Raw genomic sequence first — 17,692 nt, 5'->3', positions numbered from 1 at the left:
GAGTACTCGGCAGATGCATGACACAGCAACGCATTCCAGAGCTAACACTAACAATTCAATAACATTGACCTAAGCACTCGACTCTACTCCTCGGTCCTGGCAATACTTGGCCACCTCCTTCTTCAACTGTGCCTTCTTGGTAACCACGTTGTCCATAATCTTCTTGACAAGGATAAAGTCTTCCTCAGACAATGATCCACCTCCGTTCCACACCCCCTCTTCCAAGACTGCCCACAGACCGGATCCCTTTGCAACCTCCTCCATCAGATCCATGACTGCACCGAGCTGGTTTGGTAGCCAAGTGATAATAGGGCTTCCTCCTGTGGCTGTGGGATGAAGAGTGTGCTTGATGATATACTCGCGAGTAAACATCCAGTGTCTCCATCGGAAGCTTCGGACATGGTCGAGAACTCGAAGATACAAAACGACCAGACTCAAATCTCCAGATTCGGTCATGAATCTGCGCACACCAAGCTCAGAGGCAGTCTCGCGGACGTACTTGAGGAATGCCCGATGAGGCTTTGGTCGATACTCTCGGAACTCGACCAGAATATCGGTAAGAGGGTTCTTGGGCATGGGGATCTCGCAGATGTGATCCAGAAGAGGAATGATGGCATCGTTGGCACCAGATTCTCCACGGAAGAACTGGGGCTTGTTATCGTACTGACCCTCATAGATAACACCATTGGGGAACATGGACTGGTTGGTGATGCCGTAGATGAATGTTCGGTAGGTCATGTAGTCTTTTGGGAGAGATTGAGTCCACATGCCCTCCATGTTGGCCTCGATGATTTGCATTGCGTTGAGGATGAGTTCGAGACTAGCCTTGGCATCGGTGATGGTCTTGGAGTCTTTGCTGCCATCCTTGGACTCCTTCTCGACAGCTTCCAAGAGGTCGACAGCTCCTTCAATCAGTCCACCAGTCTGAGCAACCATGTGGATGTGAGTGAGAATGAATCCTGCCTCTGAAGACTTGGGGTCAAGACCCTTCTCAAAGGCACGGACAAGGCGGATGTTGTTGTAGTCATCATGACCCTGTTCGGGATGAACCAGCCAGTAGTTGTACAGGGCGTATGAAGCAGCATACGACATGAATGCGGGGATATCAAGACTGATTTGTTAGTGTGTGATCAAAGAACAAAGACGGGTACTCACATTTCAGCACACTTGACAAGAGGTCCAGCGATGCACTTGGGGAGTACCCTTCGGCCAAGACCATAACCATTGCTACGGTCAGCAGAGTATGTCTCCCAGCAAGGCTCAAGGAGGTATGATGAGGCGACAAAGCTGTAGTCGCGGAAGGCAGCAGTAATAGCAGCCATATCCCTCTTGTCTGTACCAGGAATGACGAGCTTGTCAATCTCGTCAGTCAGATCAGGGATAGCACCGTTATCGATGAGAGGGCCAAGCTCAAAGGTAGCCAGCAACCCAGGAGCGCCATCCTCCTTGAGAATGGGCATGTCATTGAGAATGTTGTAGAGGGCATCGAACTGAGAGGGAAGTCTCTTGAGGGGAAGAGCAAAAGGGAGATACCCCATACGGGTAGTGATTGTGAAAGGATCCTCGCCCGCGGGCAACTCTGAGGGATCCTTGCGGAGGTAGGGGAAGAGGGTGTTGACTGCTGCCATTTTGTTGGTGTTGTTGTTACTGATGATTGTTTAGAGTGGCGGGAAACTTTGTCTATATAGACAATGGCCGGAACCCTTCCGGCCACGAGTTGACCTAGAGTTCCGGCCTACGGACCCGAGGATACCCTGAAGGACAATGTGACAACTGCATGCCCAATCCTGGAATTACTATTAGAAATAGTCTAGTGGACCGTGTCTTGTGCATGATGGGTCTGAAGTGCCGGCAGGTCCGTGTCAACATTCCCCGCGTATCTAGTTGAATGGTCTGCATCTATAGTATTCTGCAGTATTCTTTATTATCTTAGTCGTTCTACAGTTCACTGTTGTTGAGTTAGAGTATTTACTGTATCATGGAAGTCATTCTGTGTAACTACCAAAGTCAACCTACACCGTGTCCAAACCATGCTCTCATCATTGCGACGGACAACATCAAGTGTCACGAGGGCAAGCCACCATCTAGATAACCAGGTGACCAATCACACCGCCTTGATTGTTTGTTCTTGATGGTGGTGGTGTGTGGGGTACTCCGCCTTTTCTTGACATCCGCCCTTGCTTGACAAGCTACAGTAGCTCCGCCTTAAATCGACATGTTGGAGACGCCCTATCTCGACCTGCTGTATCTGGTCAAGTTGTCCTATTAACGAGTGGTTAATGCACTTGATCTGATGCAGGGTCTACGCCTTGTGTGAACATGAACATGTTGTAGATAACACCCCTGGAAGTGCGGGGGCTTGCAATTGATCCGACGAGGATTCCGAGATACCAACGGGCTGACATTGTCGACTATCACATCAACTATCACAAACTATCTGATCAAATCTGGACCCGAGCGGTTGCCTCGCTTAGACCTTCCACAGAATCACCAAACACTCTCCTGAGTCTCTCGTCCAGCCACTTGACATCCTCCATGTTTCCAGGGGGTCCTCCAGCCCAATGCCCCCAGATAGACGGATAAACGTCGAGCTCTGCAATCTCGGGATTCATGCAGGAAACCTCGTACTCGGAGTCCTCGGGACTGAATTGTTAGCTTTGTCTTGCGTGGGGGTATATACTTACGGAAAGTAGAGATCCGTCTTGCTTGGAAGAACCAGAATCTTTGCCTTGATACTGGCCAGGGCCTTTTCAAAGTCGCCATTGTATGGCTCTTGTTTGCTGACATCTCCGCTCTGCCAAGTTTGCAGCATAACCAGTAAATTCTCGGGGTCTTTGCTGAGGGCCCATTTCTCCCAGAATTCCCTCATGAATGTTTCAAGATCGGGAGCATTGTAATGCTTCTTGAAGAGTTCATGACGGTAGAATGCCTGAGAGAAACCCCAGCCTGCATAACCACGACCAAATGCTTTGAGACCAACCTCCTTCTCCTTGTCGGTCCATACTCTCGACAAGTGTGATCCCTCAAGTCGGTCCTTGCAGCTTCCGGCTGAACAGGTGCCCTTTGCAGCCAAGAGTGCCGACTTGACACCCTCGAGAAAGACTTGGTTGTGCAAAGATGTCCTGGCAGACCCGCAAAAGGGGACAACAACGTCCACAAAGTCGGGGAACTGTGTGGCCCATTGGAAAGACTGAGCAGCTCCCATGGACCACCCCAAAACTGCATGGAGATGTTTGATGCCGAGTCCCTTGGTAACAAGCTGATGCTGAGCTCGTACATTATCGTAGAAAGAAACCTGAGGGAATGGACTAATTTGCGAGTTGGATGGGCTTGTGGACTGGCCGTTTCCAAACAAAGCCGGAATGATGATGAAGTATTTGGCCGGATTCAACGTCTTGTCGTCTCCAATAAGCCATTCATTGTCGTAGATGGCCCCCGAGAACCATGAAGGATAAAGGACTGCAGGCAAAGAGGGATCGCCAAACGTCTTGTAAGCGATCCAAGCATTCGGGAGAACTCCATTCTGGAGCTCAAAATCTCCCAGAGAAAAAGTCTTGATGCCCTCCATGATGATGATTGATGATTGATGATACGGTGATACCTACCCAATACACGAGACACGGGCATTCTTTAAGTCCGTCACGTCAATGGAAACGCGGGGTCGGGGTTGTATCGGCATCTTGCGGCACGTAGTATCTGCGCTTGAATGCGGGCTAATCGTGTTGATGCGTTCACCCCTGGTAGACTTTCTTTATCTGGACAGTCACACGACGGCCTGCAGCGCTTATCAAGAGGGGAATTGGAATGTCAAGATAAAAGAGAGTCAACAGGTCCTCAACAGACACAACTCAAGCATCATGTCTCGCAAGATCCGTACCGCTCAGTCTGTTTCTTTTGACACTCCTGCCTCGGAGCAGCCGTATCTGCACAATCGATGGCATCCTGAAGGTATGAATCGTCCTGAGCAGAGGCATTGCTGACATTTAAGTGCCAAGCATTGGCGTTGTTGAACCTGGAGAGACTGTCAGGATTGAATGTCTGGACTGGACTGGAGGCCAGATACAGAACAATGACAGCGCAGATGACGTACGTGACGTTGATCTGACAAAGATCCATTACCTCACTGGTCCTTTTGACATCAAGGGCAGCGAGCCTGGAGATTTGCTGGTTGTCAACATCACTGATGTCCAACCCTTTGATCACTCGCCTTGGGGTTTTACTGGAGTGTTTGCCAAGAATAATGGTGGTGGGTTCTTGGAGGAGCATTATCCCAATGCTTCCAAGGCTATCTGGGACTTTGACGGTGTCTACTGCACGAGCAGACACATTCCAGGGGTCCGCTTTGCCGGCTTGATTCATCCTGGAATTTTGGGATGTGCTCCATCTGCTGAAGTTTTGGCAGAATGGAATCGTCGAGAGGCTGATCTGGTGTCGTCCATGGCTCATTCGCATCCAAACAAGGTGGTTGCACAGCCCCCGAATGCACAGAATGCACATGCTGGACAGGCCAGTGGTGATGTGTATGAGAAGATTGCTCGAGAGGGAGCTCGCACCATTCCTGGACGCCCGGAGCACGGTGGCAATTGCGATATCAACAACATCTCGCGAGGTTCTACGACGTATCTGCCTGTTCATGTTGCTGGAGCCAAGTTTTCTGTGGGCGATCTTCACTTTAGCCAGGGAGATGGAGAGATTAGCTTCTGCGGAGCCATTGAAATGGTACGTCTCCTTCTTCTTGTTGACTTTTCTAACGTTTCAGGCCGGTATCATTACCATCAAGTTTGATCTCATCAAGAATGGCATGAAGACGAGAGGACTCAAGAGTCCAGTTTTCAAGCCAGGAGACATGGGACCTTCATACGGACCATCCAGATACCTCATCTTTGAGGGGTTCTCTGTTGATGAACAAGGAAAGCAGCACTTTATGGATGCAACTGTGGCATACAGACAGTCCTGTCTTCGAGCCATTGAGTATCTGAAGCAGTATGGTGAGTATTATTCCAGATGAGTCCAAGAATAGACTGCTAACTGTTTAGGCTACACTGGTGAACAAATCTATCTCCTCTTGTCTAGCGCACCTGTCAGAGGCACGATTGCTGGGATTGTTGACATTCCAAATGTCTGTACAACTCTGGGTATACCGATGGATATCTTTGACTTTGACATTGCCATTGAGAACGAGCCTGTCAAGAGGAACCTAGGATCTTGTCCCGTGTCTATTTAGTCTATGAACCAGTTGATAGCTGTCCGTCTGGTATTCCAACATCTCTTTTAAACTCTCGTAGCCATTCTGCATTATCGACTGGTGTTTGGTTCCATGGATCGTCACTGAACTGTTAGCCTGGATGTTGAATGCTTGGGGAAACTTACTCGTCGTATAAGATCCATCGGGCTTGGTACTTCAACTCGTCGTCACTGGGAATGTGTCTGTTGGGGTTGTTTTGTGACATTGTAGTAATGACGAATCTCGAAAGCTCTCTCTTGAGTCGGCGGTAACTGTTGTTGTCGTTGATAAAGAATGGAGTTGCGGTTCGGACCTTGTCGCGGAGAAGAGCCCTGTCTAGAGAATCGTGTGACGGCATCTCTTGGTTGATCAAAGGAGACGTCATGATTGGGATGCCTTCTGATATGCCAGGGGATAAGGATCGGTTCTCAAGAGCAATGTCCGTTTCTGTCAAGGGTATCCAGGAATTGCTGAGGTTTTGAAGATCCATGTTCATGTCCCCCAAGACAGCACCGTTGACGTTGTCCAGAGCTTGATTCTGTGGCCATAGCAAGCTCTGATCATTCAGGGCTGGCGGTGAAACGACAGGGCCTCGCTGCCGTAGTGGTAACAGCCAAGTAGTGGAACTCCAGACCAGCCTCATCAAAAAGTCCAGGAACCTCCTCGAGGGATTGGGAGATGAACTCTCGATGCGGTTAAGAGCGTTGCAAGCCTCTTGTTGTAGCTCCGAGTCAGATGGAAAATGTCCTACAGCTGCATGAGCTGCCATGTATTGACGCAACGCAGCCTCGAGTTCGCAATTCTCAAAGATGTTGCCTTTTCCGTTGATCTTCAGTTGACTGAGTCGTGATTCTGCAAGCTGCTTCGTTGGTCTTAGTCTTGCTTGATTGGCAATTTCTGTGCAAGACATGAAGATATCCCATAACCACGACGGAGCAGACGAAGCTGGGTTTGGGGAGATGATTTCTGCTCCGAGAATGACAGAACATCCTTCAAAGTGAAGCTCAGGATCTTGAGGTAGACTGCCGAATGCGTGGAATGTGTTTCTCATGTAGTACTCCAATTCAAGCTTGATCAACTCATAGGCGCTTGTTGGCGTATCTGCTGGTCCTTTTGTCGCAGCAAACGGAAGCGGAGAGTTGCGTTCGTGATGAATAAGGTCTAATGGTCAGCATGGACTCGGAGCAAGAGGCATAGCCAGAAGACAACTTACATGGAGGCATCGCGTTGTCGATCCTGTCAATAATCTTGGTATCAAACCCCCAATCCCCTTTCCAGTGTTCCATTGTACTTCCGGCCTTGAAATGGTCCGCTAAATGATCAACTCGGTTGGCCCATGTCATGAGATTGATCCCACAGAAGCCACAGCGAGAACGAATCTCTTGCGTCATGACTTTCCACTCGTCCATTGGCCATTTCAGAAACTTGGATGCATGGACCAGTCTCAAATGCTGCTGAAGATGATCTTTTCGGTGGTATGTTCGTTCCTCAATTGGTCGTTCAATGCAGGCGCTCTGATTGTGTCCGTCCAGATGAGTTTTGTCTGGGTTTCTAATGCCACAAAACACACATAGCAGGCCTTCTTCAGGATGAATCGCTGTAGGCCCTTTTGGAGAACATACCCAGTTCTCCAGAGACAGATGCAGAGACTTTTCATGCCGTTGCCAGTCGTACTTTGTCTTGAAGGTTTCTGTACAAAACGTACACTGATACGTGTTTTGAGCCTGCAACAGATTTGTCCTGACCTCTTGACGTCGTATTCTGGCTCTTCGTCGTCGACTGTGGCGTCTTTGGAACAGGTCGAAGGACGTAGAAGATTGTCGCGACGGATGAGAGTGAGCTGAACTGCAAGAACCAGAATCACGACTTGAACCAGACGTTCCCGTGCTGCTGACAGACGAAGCATTGCTTCGGGACTTTATGCGACCACGTGGACGTTCAGAAAAGGCTGCGACAGCGCGAGAGATATCGTGAACGGTGGCTGCTTCGTGTTCGGGTGGTGAATTCTCCCATCGTTGTAGAGGATTCATATGCTCGAATGGCGCTGGCGTTGGTCGTCGACGAGGTGTATCGATGGGTGTATGATGTCCTGAAGAATGTCCCTCTCCATCGTTTCGAAACATTGGAGATGCAGGTCTTGAAAGATGAGCCTTGGCTCTCCGTCTGGTGTTTGCAAACCAGTTTGTAATCTGCTGACGACCAAGACCAGTCTGATTCTGTAGACTCTGGATATCTTCAACCGTTGGATAAGGATGACGTTCATGACTTGCAAACCAATTTCTCAAGATTTTCACAGCCTCTGAGGAGAAGCGATTGCCAATCTTTGGTGGCGCAGTTGAAGTTTGGAGTATGCTTGGAGAGATTGTCTCTTCCTGGCCATACCCTGACAGTCCAACGTCGAGAAGAGGTAATGAAAAGTCGGTATTTGTATCAGGACTTGTACCTAGTGACCTAGAAATGGCCCTATAGGTCTCCTCCCACTCTTGGTCCGCCATGATGAGTTGCTCTTCCATGATGTTGAGAGGGGATCAAAGGTCATGGGACACGGAAAAGACTCGGAACATGTCGAGAAAGGGCGGAGATCCACAATTGAGTTTTGATGAGGTAATTACATTGGCTGATGAGTCACGGGTAAGTTTGAGGAGATATTGTCTTTGAGGACAATGGTTATAGACAATGGTTATGGATAATGTTATGGAAGAGAGGAGTCAAGGGAGGAACTGTATGGTAGTGGTAGATAAGATAGTGGTCGCATGTACGCCCGCAGCGGAAATAATGTTTCAGACCGGGGTGCGCCGATGGGTCTGATTGCACTGTGATTTGTGCACACTACCAGTTAGTTATGTTTTGTTTATGCTGTACATTATATTCATAACTCCATGATCTCCGATTTGTGTCCATAGTCGTGTTCTCCGAAACATCACGTTGCAGATGAGACAGGCATGGTATGTGTTCATCATTTATGTCCATTGACGCTCCTATAACTGAGACTTTATTTACCCAGAGAACTTATAGTTCCTGATTCATGAGGAATGGTTGTATCAAGGTTCCTAGTTAGAGCCAGTCCCCTGTGGCCTCTCAACCCTCCTGGGCTATTGGGCCAACTTAATCTGCGACTCTCCCCCCTCGCCCGTCAAGTCCTTGATAATTCGTGTAATTAATATCTCAGATCTAATGAGAATCCTCGTATCGATAAGCTCTCTCCCATCGTAATTCGTCCCCTGGTGCAAAACTGGTGGGGCGTCGATGATGTGCTTTCGACTAGAATCACATCACGCCCAATTCGGATCGGCAATTGAGTCGAAAACCTCTGACTCAACTTGAACTGTTCAACATTCTTGAAACTCACTGTGCCACAAGATGACAGCCACGGCCAATGATACAGAGTCGTCCCGACTTCTGCCCGCTGAGCGAGATGGATATGGTTCAACTTCAGACTGTGAAAGCGCTCCTCAGCCGGAAGAGCCGAAGCCTTATAGTCATGCCTTTATCGCCAGAGTTGTGATTGCTTTGCTCATTGGTATGTCTCTACCTGCGGATTGTTCTAGCTAACAGTTCAGGTGTCTTTACTTCGAATGCCGACGGTTCATTGGTGCTGGCAACTCATCCTGTCATTGCATCCGAGTTTGGAGACTTGGCAGACTCCAGTTGGCTCTTTATCAGCTTTATGCTGGCTGGTGCAGCCTCACAGACAGTGGTAAGTAGGCAAGTTGAATGCATGGGCATTGCTAAGGTTGTAGTACGGCAAACTCAGTGATATCTTTGGTCGAAAGGCCATTCTGATGTTCTGTTATGGACTTTTTGCTCTTGGATGGTAAGTTTAATTCGTGCCAATTGAATCATTCTAACAGGAATAGTGCCTTGGTGTAAGTCTACCACTCGAATCGCAATCATTTCTCACAGAAATAGGGGTATTGGTCAGTCCATGTGGCAGGTCATTCTTGGACGGGTCATTTCTGGATCCGGAGGTGCTGGAATGACTGCTATGGCTTCGGTTATTATCACAGGTACGTTAATCAACAGATGATAGACCAAACTGACCAGGTAGACCTCGCTCCCCTGAGAGAAGTTGCTTCTTGGCAGAGCTATATGAATGTGATTGCCACGGTTGGCCGAAGCATCGGGGGCCCTCTTGGCGGTCTGTTAGCCGATACCATCGGCTGGAGATGGTATGTCAAGCGTTATGCTAGGAAAACTAAGCTAACAAGTCAGGTCGTTCCTTGGCCAAGCCCCTATTTTCGCCGCATCCATGGTCATCTGCGGATTACTCCTCCCTTCGACGTCTCACTGCACACAAGAAAGCTCAATCAGTAGCCGCCTTGCCAGAATTGATGCAGTGGGAGCCCTCTTACTTGGCGCTACTGTCCTCTCTCTGATGATGCCCCTGGAAATTGGAGGTCAAAAGATACCTTGGAATCACCCAATTATCTTTGCCCTATTTGCAGCAAGTATTGTCCTTGCAGTCGCATTTGTACTCGTTGAGTCACGCTGGGCTAAGGAACCAATCTTTCCTCTTCGACTTCTTCGGAATGCACAAGTTACCAAGTCCTATCTGATGGTTGCAGCTCAGGCCGGAGCACAGCTTGCAGTAAGTTTGCACTCCCAGTAATGACTATGCTGACAAGTTAGATGATGTACACTGTTCCTATTTACTTTCAAGTCACACAGCGTGTCTCAAGCACCATTGCAGGAGCTCATCTCTTTCCGGCAGTCATTGGAAACACAATTGGAGGAATTGCTGCAGGTATCATCATCAACAGGTAAGCTCCACAATCTAGATCAACTGCAGCTATTTATTGTCGCAGAACTGGCCGGTACAAGGCTCTTCTTGTGTTTGCTGCCATGTCCTCCATCACTGGTTACACCCTGATGCTTCTACGATGGCATGGACACACTAGCTGGGCAGAATCGCTCTACGTTTTCCCAGGGTAAGTCTTTTGACTCTCAACAAGCAAAGCTGACCTTTTCAGTGGCCTCGGAACTGGCATCGCCTTTAGTGCTGGTTTCATCTCCCTGCAAGCCTCGATCGATCCCAAGGACAAGGCTGCTGCCGCTGCAGGCCTGTTTATGACTACCACCTTGGGAACTATCATTGGCATGGCAGGCACTAGTGCAATTATTCAGGGATATCTAAGGTATAGCGTGCAATTGGACCTGACCAGACTTGGCATGTCCCAAACTGAGATTGCCGAGGTAAGTTGACAGCTATGACTCTGCCGTGGCTCTGCTAACTTTTTAGATCATCCGCAAAGCTTCAGAGAGTGTCTCCTACATCGAGCATGCCACTGGGGCGGTTCAAAAGGTCCTCATTGATGGATATGTCAAGGGAATTGAATATGGTCATGGTAGGTCTTTTTCCAGGTGTCAAGACGTAGCTAACAGCCCAGGTCTTTCGATCGTATTTGCTGGCATTACGCTCATCACTGCTTCACTTCTCAAGGAGCGAAAGCTATAGACGCGGCGACCGAGTGAAGGACAGATCTCACGGAGAATAGATGTATGTAGATGCTTTTATCCGACTACCTGACTAGAAAGGGTATGCAGATTCAGACACCTTTTCAAGGAGCCCCGAATCCTTCTGGAGCTGATCCTGCTCATGCAAATAAGGAAGAAGTATACCAGCCCAATGATGTTTCCCCTTGTATTTTGACGTCTCTTCATCCCATTCTTCAATCGCTTCAGCCAATCTACCTGGGATGTGCGGTTCCTTGGCGATTGTAGTGATCGGCTCGAAGTACGTTCGGACCGTAAAAAGGAGCGCCTTGGATCGAGGGAGTCGTCGAAGAGACTGTCGTTCGGATCGGAAGTAGAGGTCTTCGATGGTTAAGCCAACATCGTTCGCCGTTTCCCAAGCTGAGAGTGTCAGGGGTACGATTCAGGGGTATGATTCAGGATAACTTACATGCGACTTCGCTACCGTCTTGATTCCCCATTCGATGAGACCAATGGAGTCCGTCATCAAGTTGAATAAAGAACTGATCATTAGCTTTGTCTAATCACATGCAAACTACTCACATTGTTCCGGATCACTGCCTTTTCAGGGAGCATGCTCTTGAAGAACCTGTTCATCGACTTTTGAAGCTTTGCCTGGTAATGAGGAACTCCAGCTTCAATGTGAAGGGTATCGAGAGACATGTTGAACTTTTCTCTTAGCCTCCAAAAGCCAGGCAGACAAACAGCTCCGGCGTCGAGGTGGTATTGACCATCTACGAGATTAGCCGGGTCAACGACGAAAAAAGTGACTTACCCTCATTCTCGACCATAATGATAAGATCATCTTGTACCAACTTGGCCGCAATCGTCATGGCATCGGTTGGGTTGGCTATTTTGTTAGTCGAGTTAAAAAAGAGGCTAAGAAAAGAGGCTCCCTACTTACCAGCCGGATAGTTGAACATTTCTCCAGTTAGAGTATTGTGCAAGACACCTCCTTTGAGCTGAAAGATCTTGGGATAGCGAGCAGTCAAGTAACTGGTCAACTCTTCCAAAACTTCAAAGCAGGCGTCTTGAGTCACGGCGTTGTCGACGTATTGAACATGAGCATTGAGGTCTTTTTCAAGCTCGGATACTTTGGTGTCATGAAACCAGAGAAAGTTGGAGTCCATCTCGATCCAGCTATCCCAATCGAGTCTCCTAATGCCCATGGTGATGTGGTTCTTGCCATGACGGAATGGACGATAAAGCTGAGGCTTGGTTCTGTCCAGATCAAAGTCGGGAAGAGGTTTAGGTGTTGGAGTTTTGAAGACATCAGCCTCAGGAGTCACTGACTGGTTAGCAGTGACCTGAGAGAGGGTAATGAACATACCGGATTTGCTCTGAGATTTGTAGGAGTAAAGTAGCCAACATGCGCCAATGGCCAGAACGGCGACCAAGGCCACATCCGGGCGCAGTCCCAAAGATTCAAGAAGCGAAGGCATAGTCGATACGATACTGCGTCCTCTGAAAATGAGTGCTCTGATCAATAGTTGAAGCTCAAGACGCCGTTTAAGTACATCGATATCAATATGAAAAGCGCAAGAGTTTCGCACAACCAGGCGGTCCCGAAACCTTCCTTAAGAGCCACCAACAACCGATGTGCTGGCTAACCCGGATCAGGTAACTAGATTGACCACATCCGAGATATGGGTGGTCTCGTGACTTCTCCGCACAACACAACCCCGCGTATTTTGTCCCTTTAGGTATAATACTCATATAAGAGCTATCTAATTGGTCCAACTTTGATCGATGAAGTCAGACGGAGATGTTGAAATATCGGCATTTGGGCCAGCTTGGCAAGTTGTTTAAAGCATCGAGGTTGCCAAGCTTACAAAGCCGATCTCTAACATCGGTAGCTATATTGGGCATTGGTGCAGCTGTAACATGCAGTGAGCAAGATGCAGCTCTTCTTTAACTCTTCTCTGTCACAGTTTGTCCAGTGGAAATGCCCTGTCCCGCTGCGGCAAGCTGTTGCTCAGCGACCTCATTTCTCTTCTCATCCTCCTTTTCCAACTTGACATTCCGGAAGAAGAACATGATGATCAGAAGAGGAATGGAAAGCGAAAGCGATCCAATTGCAAGTGTTTGCTGTGTCAGGCGGTAACTGAGATTAATAGCATCCCTAGTTGCGGTGCCTGGCTCGTAACTCTGCGCTGCCACGATGGAACGGAAGATGGCGGTGCTATTGGCCTTGTCAACCTCTGGGAGATTCGCTGCGAGTCTTCGGGGCAAAAGGGTGTTCCAGAGAGCACCTCCAATACTAATGTGTGTTAGTTACCTATGTCGCAAAGAGAGTAAGACAACTTGCCTGTTGCCAACATTGGCACCGAATCCAGACGAAGAGAGAAACATGGCCGTCGCAATGCCAATCTCGTGATCCGGAACAGCAGCCTGCAGGGCGACTTGAAGGGGTACCTGGGCAAAACCCCGGCCAAGACCAAGCAGCACCTGTCCAGTGGTAAGAGCTACTTCGTTGGCGACTCGAGATCCTTCGATGTTGGTAAAGTAGATTGGCAGTCCATTGGCTAGAGCAACCATCAAGAAGCCGAGAATGATAAATGGCTTGGTATGCTTGACGAATCTGATGGCTAGACCAATCACAAGACCACCGAGGTTCAAGGCGACTCGTCGAGCGTTGCTACCAAAGTTAGATCGGATTTTCCATGTTTGAGAAGACTTACTCGATGCGGACTGCATGTCCAGGCGAGTAACCTCCAGCCACCTGTAGAAAGCTGGGTGCAAACGTTCTATAGGTTGAATCTGACATGGCAATGATACAGACCGAAACACAGGCAAGTATGACATTGCGGTTCTTGATCATACGGAACGGAACAATAGGCTTCTTTGCATATCGTCCATCCCAGACCAAGAAGCCAACAAACGTCAATACTCCCACAACCAGAAGGACGATAGATGATGGCTCAGCCCAACGCTCAGTGTTTCTCCTTCCAGTAATAGAAAGCGGCAGGAGAGTCATTGCAAGACCAGCGAGTAGCAGAAATGCGCCGACAATGTCTAGCTGAACGAAAAGGACCTGGCGGACCTTGGTTGTCCAGGATGCAACTTCTGGGATCTCGGAAGCAGTACGGAGTGAAACTCGGTTATAGTAGATGCCCTTCTTCCGAGCTCGGAACTCCATAAACACCATGATGGCGATGGTCGGAAGTGCGCAGAAGGGCATAATAGCAGCCCACATACCGAATCCCCAGCGCCATGACGATTTGAGTAGCATGTGCTCACCAAGATATGTGCCGGCGTACAAGGTTGGGATGGCAGCCAATGACTCAGGCAGCGTGAATAGAAAGCCTCTGTTCATCAGGGAAGTAACTTCAGCGATGAATATTTGCTCGGTAATGGTCCACCAAGTATCGCCAAACGATTCAAAGATACCTCCGGCCTGAAAATATTAGACTTGAACGGCGGAAGAACCGCAAACTTACGAGATAGGTCTCTACGTCGTGACACGCTGCGTAGAGCACGTTGGCTAGAGCCATGCTTATCACTGACCCTGCAAATCCTTGTGGCCGTCCAATGTGCTAATTCATTAGTCTGGTGTTACTGTCTTTGGATGCTACTCACATCTGCAACTTTGGCCAATAGAGGATACGCAACGATCCGAACAATGCCATGGATGATGTTGGCCGTGGCAATGAGGGAATGACCTTTGAAATGACTCGTGGCATAGGGATCGTAGACACCCGCAGAAGATGCAGCAAAGATCATGGCAAAGTTCATGACAAAGAGACTGAGAAGAGTCAGCGTTGCTTCTTCGTATGCAATCCGACTTACCCAGCAAAAGCGACAATGAGTGGAGATTTCGTCCAGATCTTGCGGATAGCCTCTGTCGGAGGTGCTGCATGGTGCATCTGATCTTCAGAGTCGATCTCAACCTTCCCCGCTGTGCGTCCGCCATCGCCCAATGGTTCCCGCGGAGCGGGCATAATATCGTTCTTTTGTTCAGACATTGCGTGGTTTGTCGATGCAAATCTGCTTGGGGTTCCTGGATTTAAATGTGAACCGACAGACTGGGACCCCCATGCCAAGCCATGTCGTGAGACGAACTAGAGTTTGATCTACTCTGAAAACCGTCTAGATCAACATTGTGAGTGGCTTGGCGAGGAATATCCTTCGTATTTCTCATCAGATTATCTTATCAGATCTTTATGATTTGTTCGGCAGAAGGGCCAAGCATTGGCGCTCTAAATCTCTTCCTTTCATGGTTAGCGGCCGATTACGTAGTACTCGGTTGAAAAGGATCTTCTGAGTTTGGGTGTAAGCCCGTCGAATTGACAGTTAATGGCTCAAGCCAGTGTACCAGACGGAAGATTATAAATCTCACGTTATAGCTTTTATAATATCCTGTAACATCACAGTCTGCGCCGACAAAGGCTCGTAGCAAACCCGATTGTCTTTTCGTGTAATATTCAAGTCTAGAGCTACACAATTGTTCCAGTTTTGACCGTTCTGATAGCCCCCTCTTTGTACAATGCCTCAACGATATCCAGAATTACAAAATCACATCCCTTGGTGGCCATAATGTCAACTGCCAGTGGCAAACTCTGGTTCTTAAGGGTCGAGTTGGAAAAGTTTACCCCTCCCAAGTCAAAGCTTCCAAGGGTAATGGCGTAATCGGGAAGACCGGCAAGAGATGCAAGACGACCGGGAGAAACGGAGTCGTCAGAGTCGTCAGAGTCGTCGTTGTTGTCTCCAAGGGCTTCCAAAGAAAGCTTGCAAGCTTCAGGGGTTCCAAGCGTAATATTGCAGTTGATGGTCTTGTTCAACTCGAGAATCGCTGCTTGTTGGTTCGAGATTATGTCCGCCAAATGCGAAATGTAAGGATTGGAAGTGCTGCGAATGTTAGCGACATCAGTATAGGGGAGGTACCTTACTCTTTGGAGACATCTGGCTTGTAGTTTGCCAATGGGGCCCAAAAGTAGACGTAAACAGCGTTTGAGCATGTCTCTTTGTCAGGAGACAAGAAATGCTTTGCGGCCCAGTCTTCAACCATCTTCTTAGACTCGAGATCCTGACGATGTGTCTCCTCTGTCATTGTCTTGTTCGCCATCAACCAGCCGCTGCGAATGTGAGGAACCATGTGAGGAAATTCTCCATTGTGAGAAGCCTTGTATTTCTTCACGTAGTCCTTTCCAAACTTGTTCCATTGCTCGTATCGAGTCAGGTTTCGGTAGACGAATCCTGTAATGTCTGAAAGGGAGTCATCCGGGTCAGGCCCTGACTTGTCCCATGCTTTGTCGAGGGAGAAAGTTTTGACTTCAGCTGACAAGAGCTTTGTCAAGGCGTCGAGGAAGTTTTGGGCAGCCTCTGAAACCTCCACAAAGTAATCTTGCAAGTTGGATATCGTCGCCTTGCTTTCTGGATCAAGATATATCGTCTTTGGGTACTTGCGGTATCCTTTTGTTTCGGAGTAGAGAACTCGGTTGATCTTGGACCATAGAAGAGGATCTCGAGCAAGGATTCCAGAGGTATCCATTGCTGTTGACAGAGGAAGCGCTCCAGTAAGGTCCACAGCCCCGTAGGTTGGTCGATTCCCGTGAACACCATTGACCGCAGCTGGTCCTCTGATACTTCCACCTGTATCGCTCCCCATGGTAGCATCAAGCCAATCATAAGAAGCTATAGCTGCAGCTGAACCTCCAGAGCTGTCACTCGGCGAGTTGTACCCATCGCCACGGGGATTGAACGGTAAAAGGTAGTCGATGTGTTCGGTCACATACATGCCTGCAAATGCAAACTCGGACATCTTGTTTTTACCAATGACAACTGCGCCAGCGTCGATAAGTCTTTGAACCGCAAAGGCTGTCTCATTTTTGACATCGCTGATTTCGTATAGTGCTCGGTTGCCACCGCTTGTTTTGAGGCCCTTGAGATCGTAGAGATCTTTGACAGATATTCTCACTCCGGCAAGGGGTTTCTCGGGTGTCAGGGTATAGTACAGTCGAGAAGGGACGGCAATGGTAAGCCCTCCAGCTGAGAAGCTAGCAGCGCGGAGAGGATGATGGGTTCCTGATGGGTCTTGATAGGAAGCCTAATCTGTTAGCGAGGAAGACACTTGATGGGTTTAAATACCTGAATGAAAGCCTGGTTTGTATCTGCATAAAGTCGATACGCCTGATACACGTTTCCAGTAGTCGCGTGAATAAAGTACGGTCCAGGAGGAGCCTCTGAGTAAAATACTGCCGACGTATTATAGTCAGGGGGCAGATCCTTGACCCAATCGTTTGTCGTTTCTGTGCATTTAACGCAGATGACTTTGGCTGTTAGTATAAATGGATAGATGGCGTTGAAGCTTACCCTCGGCAAAAGATGCTGTCCACACGTCGTCTTTCTCATATTCGACCAACACCGAGGCAACGCTGGCTGCATTGACCGTGTCGTTCAAATGAACAACAGTCAGGGGAACAAACTCCTCCGTTCCATTCTTGTAGTCCCATGATTCAAGTTTCCAGGACGCTGTAGGAGGGACAAAGTATTCATGATCCCCTAACTGAATCTGTCTCGACACTGAGAGTGCCGATGCAACAGCAACAAAGATGCCAAGAACCAAAAGGAACGCCATTGAAGCCAAGAATACCCAAAGCAAATGGCATGCAGCGGGATCTTATGAAACAGCGCATTGTTGTCTTTGAACTCAAGCGCGGCCTCATGAAATTATTGAGACATTCCAATTTGCAGCTTCACCGCAGTCGAAATTCACTACTACCTTGCCGGTAGCAACGCTGTGACCCCAAGGCTTATGTGAGGGCGATCATATCGATAAGTGCCGGTCGCCGGGTCAAAGCCCAAGATATCTACACGTGGCGTATCAAGCTTTTCTGGCACCGCCTGACCACGGGCCACAACGGTGCTGTGATGCAGCTGCAACCCAGACTGCGCCTCAACGGTTTTAATCAATGATTACTTGGTGACGATATTTCGCCGAAGAATGCAAGGACTACTCTCGAACAAGCTAGCTTCAGGGGATCTGTCAATGCGTAG

General features: G+C 48.6%; 8 protein-coding genes across 8 annotated transcripts; 2 read left to right on the top strand and 6 right to left on the bottom strand.

Moving 5' to 3' along the window:
• Positions 1-43: 43 nt before the first annotated feature.
• Positions 44-1,629, bottom strand: NECHADRAFT_70795 (uncharacterized protein). Its single transcript, XM_003046854.1, has 2 exons — positions 1,156-1,629; positions 44-1,111 (listed from the first exon to the last, which is right to left on the bottom strand). Exons 1-2 carry the CDS (start codon positions 1,626-1,628, stop codon positions 70-72), a joined length of 1,515 nt encoding a protein of 504 aa, XP_003046900.1. The 5' UTR covers position 1,629; the 3' UTR covers positions 44-69.
• Positions 1,630-2,441: 812 nt separating this feature from the next.
• On the bottom strand, positions 2,442-3,568 carry NECHADRAFT_46322 (uncharacterized protein; the record flags this gene model as incomplete). The annotated part of the gene is made up of 2 exons (XM_003046853.1): positions 2,442-2,643; positions 2,685-3,568. The coding sequence occupies 2 exons, from the start codon at positions 3,566-3,568 to the stop codon at positions 2,442-2,444; spliced, it is 1,086 nt and encodes a 361-aa protein (XP_003046899.1).
• Positions 3,569-3,857: 289 nt separating this feature from the next.
• On the top strand, positions 3,858-5,224 carry NECHADRAFT_46277 (uncharacterized protein; the record flags this gene model as incomplete). The annotated part of the gene is made up of 4 exons (XM_003047024.1): positions 3,858-3,957; positions 4,019-4,719; positions 4,760-4,988; positions 5,037-5,224. 4 exons carry the CDS (start codon positions 3,858-3,860, stop codon positions 5,222-5,224), a joined length of 1,218 nt encoding a protein of 405 aa, XP_003047070.1.
• Positions 5,225-5,999: 775 nt separating this feature from the next.
• NECHADRAFT_46156 (uncharacterized protein) lies at positions 6,000-7,719 on the bottom strand (the record flags this gene model as incomplete). The annotated part of the gene is made up of 2 exons (XM_003046852.1): positions 6,000-6,385; positions 6,438-7,719. Coding segments are annotated over 2 exons (1,668 nt in total), but the record flags the coding sequence as incomplete, so codon positions are not given.
• A 19-nt stretch (positions 7,720-7,738) lies between these two features.
• On the top strand, positions 7,739-10,696 carry NECHADRAFT_83345 (uncharacterized protein; the record flags this gene model as incomplete). The annotated part of the gene is made up of 15 exons (XM_003047023.1): positions 7,739-7,855; positions 7,898-7,946; positions 8,156-8,169; positions 8,585-8,744; positions 8,785-8,921; positions 8,965-9,038; positions 9,076-9,090; positions 9,128-9,231; positions 9,273-9,393; positions 9,437-9,812; positions 9,854-9,984; positions 10,030-10,152; positions 10,195-10,417; positions 10,464-10,569; positions 10,665-10,696. The coding sequence occupies 15 exons, from the start codon at positions 7,739-7,741 to the stop codon at positions 10,694-10,696; spliced, it is 1,782 nt and encodes a 593-aa protein (XP_003047069.1).
• A 55-nt stretch (positions 10,697-10,751) lies between these two features.
• NECHADRAFT_46017 (uncharacterized protein) lies at positions 10,752-12,024 on the bottom strand (the record flags this gene model as incomplete). The annotated part of the gene is made up of 5 exons (XM_003046851.1): positions 10,752-11,077; positions 11,127-11,199; positions 11,240-11,430; positions 11,472-11,546; positions 11,601-12,024. 5 exons carry the CDS (start codon positions 12,022-12,024, stop codon positions 10,752-10,754), a joined length of 1,089 nt encoding a protein of 362 aa, XP_003046897.1.
• Positions 12,025-12,607: 583 nt separating this feature from the next.
• NECHADRAFT_46071 (uncharacterized protein) lies at positions 12,608-14,562 on the bottom strand (the record flags this gene model as incomplete). The annotated part of the gene is given in 6 exon segments (XM_003046850.1): positions 12,608-12,956; positions 12,975-13,334; positions 13,378-14,093; positions 14,137-14,232; positions 14,276-14,441; positions 14,486-14,562. 6 exon segments carry the CDS (start codon positions 14,560-14,562, stop codon positions 12,608-12,610), a joined length of 1,764 nt encoding a protein of 587 aa, XP_003046896.1.
• Positions 14,563-15,132: 570 nt separating this feature from the next.
• Positions 15,133-17,273, bottom strand: NECHADRAFT_46003 (uncharacterized protein; the record flags this gene model as incomplete). The annotated part of the gene is made up of 4 exons (XM_003046849.1): positions 15,133-15,544; positions 15,586-16,742; positions 16,784-16,944; positions 17,009-17,273. The coding sequence occupies 4 exons, from the start codon at positions 17,271-17,273 to the stop codon at positions 15,133-15,135; spliced, it is 1,995 nt and encodes a 664-aa protein (XP_003046895.1).
• Between the last annotated feature and the right edge of the window lie 419 nt (positions 17,274-17,692).

The sequence above is a fragment of the Fusarium vanettenii genome (assembly GCF_000151355.1).
Source record: "Fusarium vanettenii 77-13-4 chromosome 8 genomic scaffold NECHAsca_17_chr8_1_0, whole genome shotgun sequence".
Classification (NCBI taxonomy): domain Eukaryota; kingdom Fungi; phylum Ascomycota; class Sordariomycetes; order Hypocreales; family Nectriaceae; genus Fusarium; species Fusarium vanettenii.
This window is presented reverse-complemented; position numbering and strand designations above follow the sequence as displayed.

Excerpts from the sequence above, each read along its gene's own strand:
- NECHADRAFT_70795 (XM_003046854.1), bottom strand. The coding sequence starts at position 1,628 with ATGGCAGCAGTCAACACCCTCTTCCCCTACCTCCGCAAGGATCCCTCA. Across the intron at positions 1,112-1,155 it reads CTTGTCAAGTGTGCTGAAAT|TCTTGATATCCCCGCATTCA; the intron begins GTGAGTACCCGT and ends CTAACAAATCAG.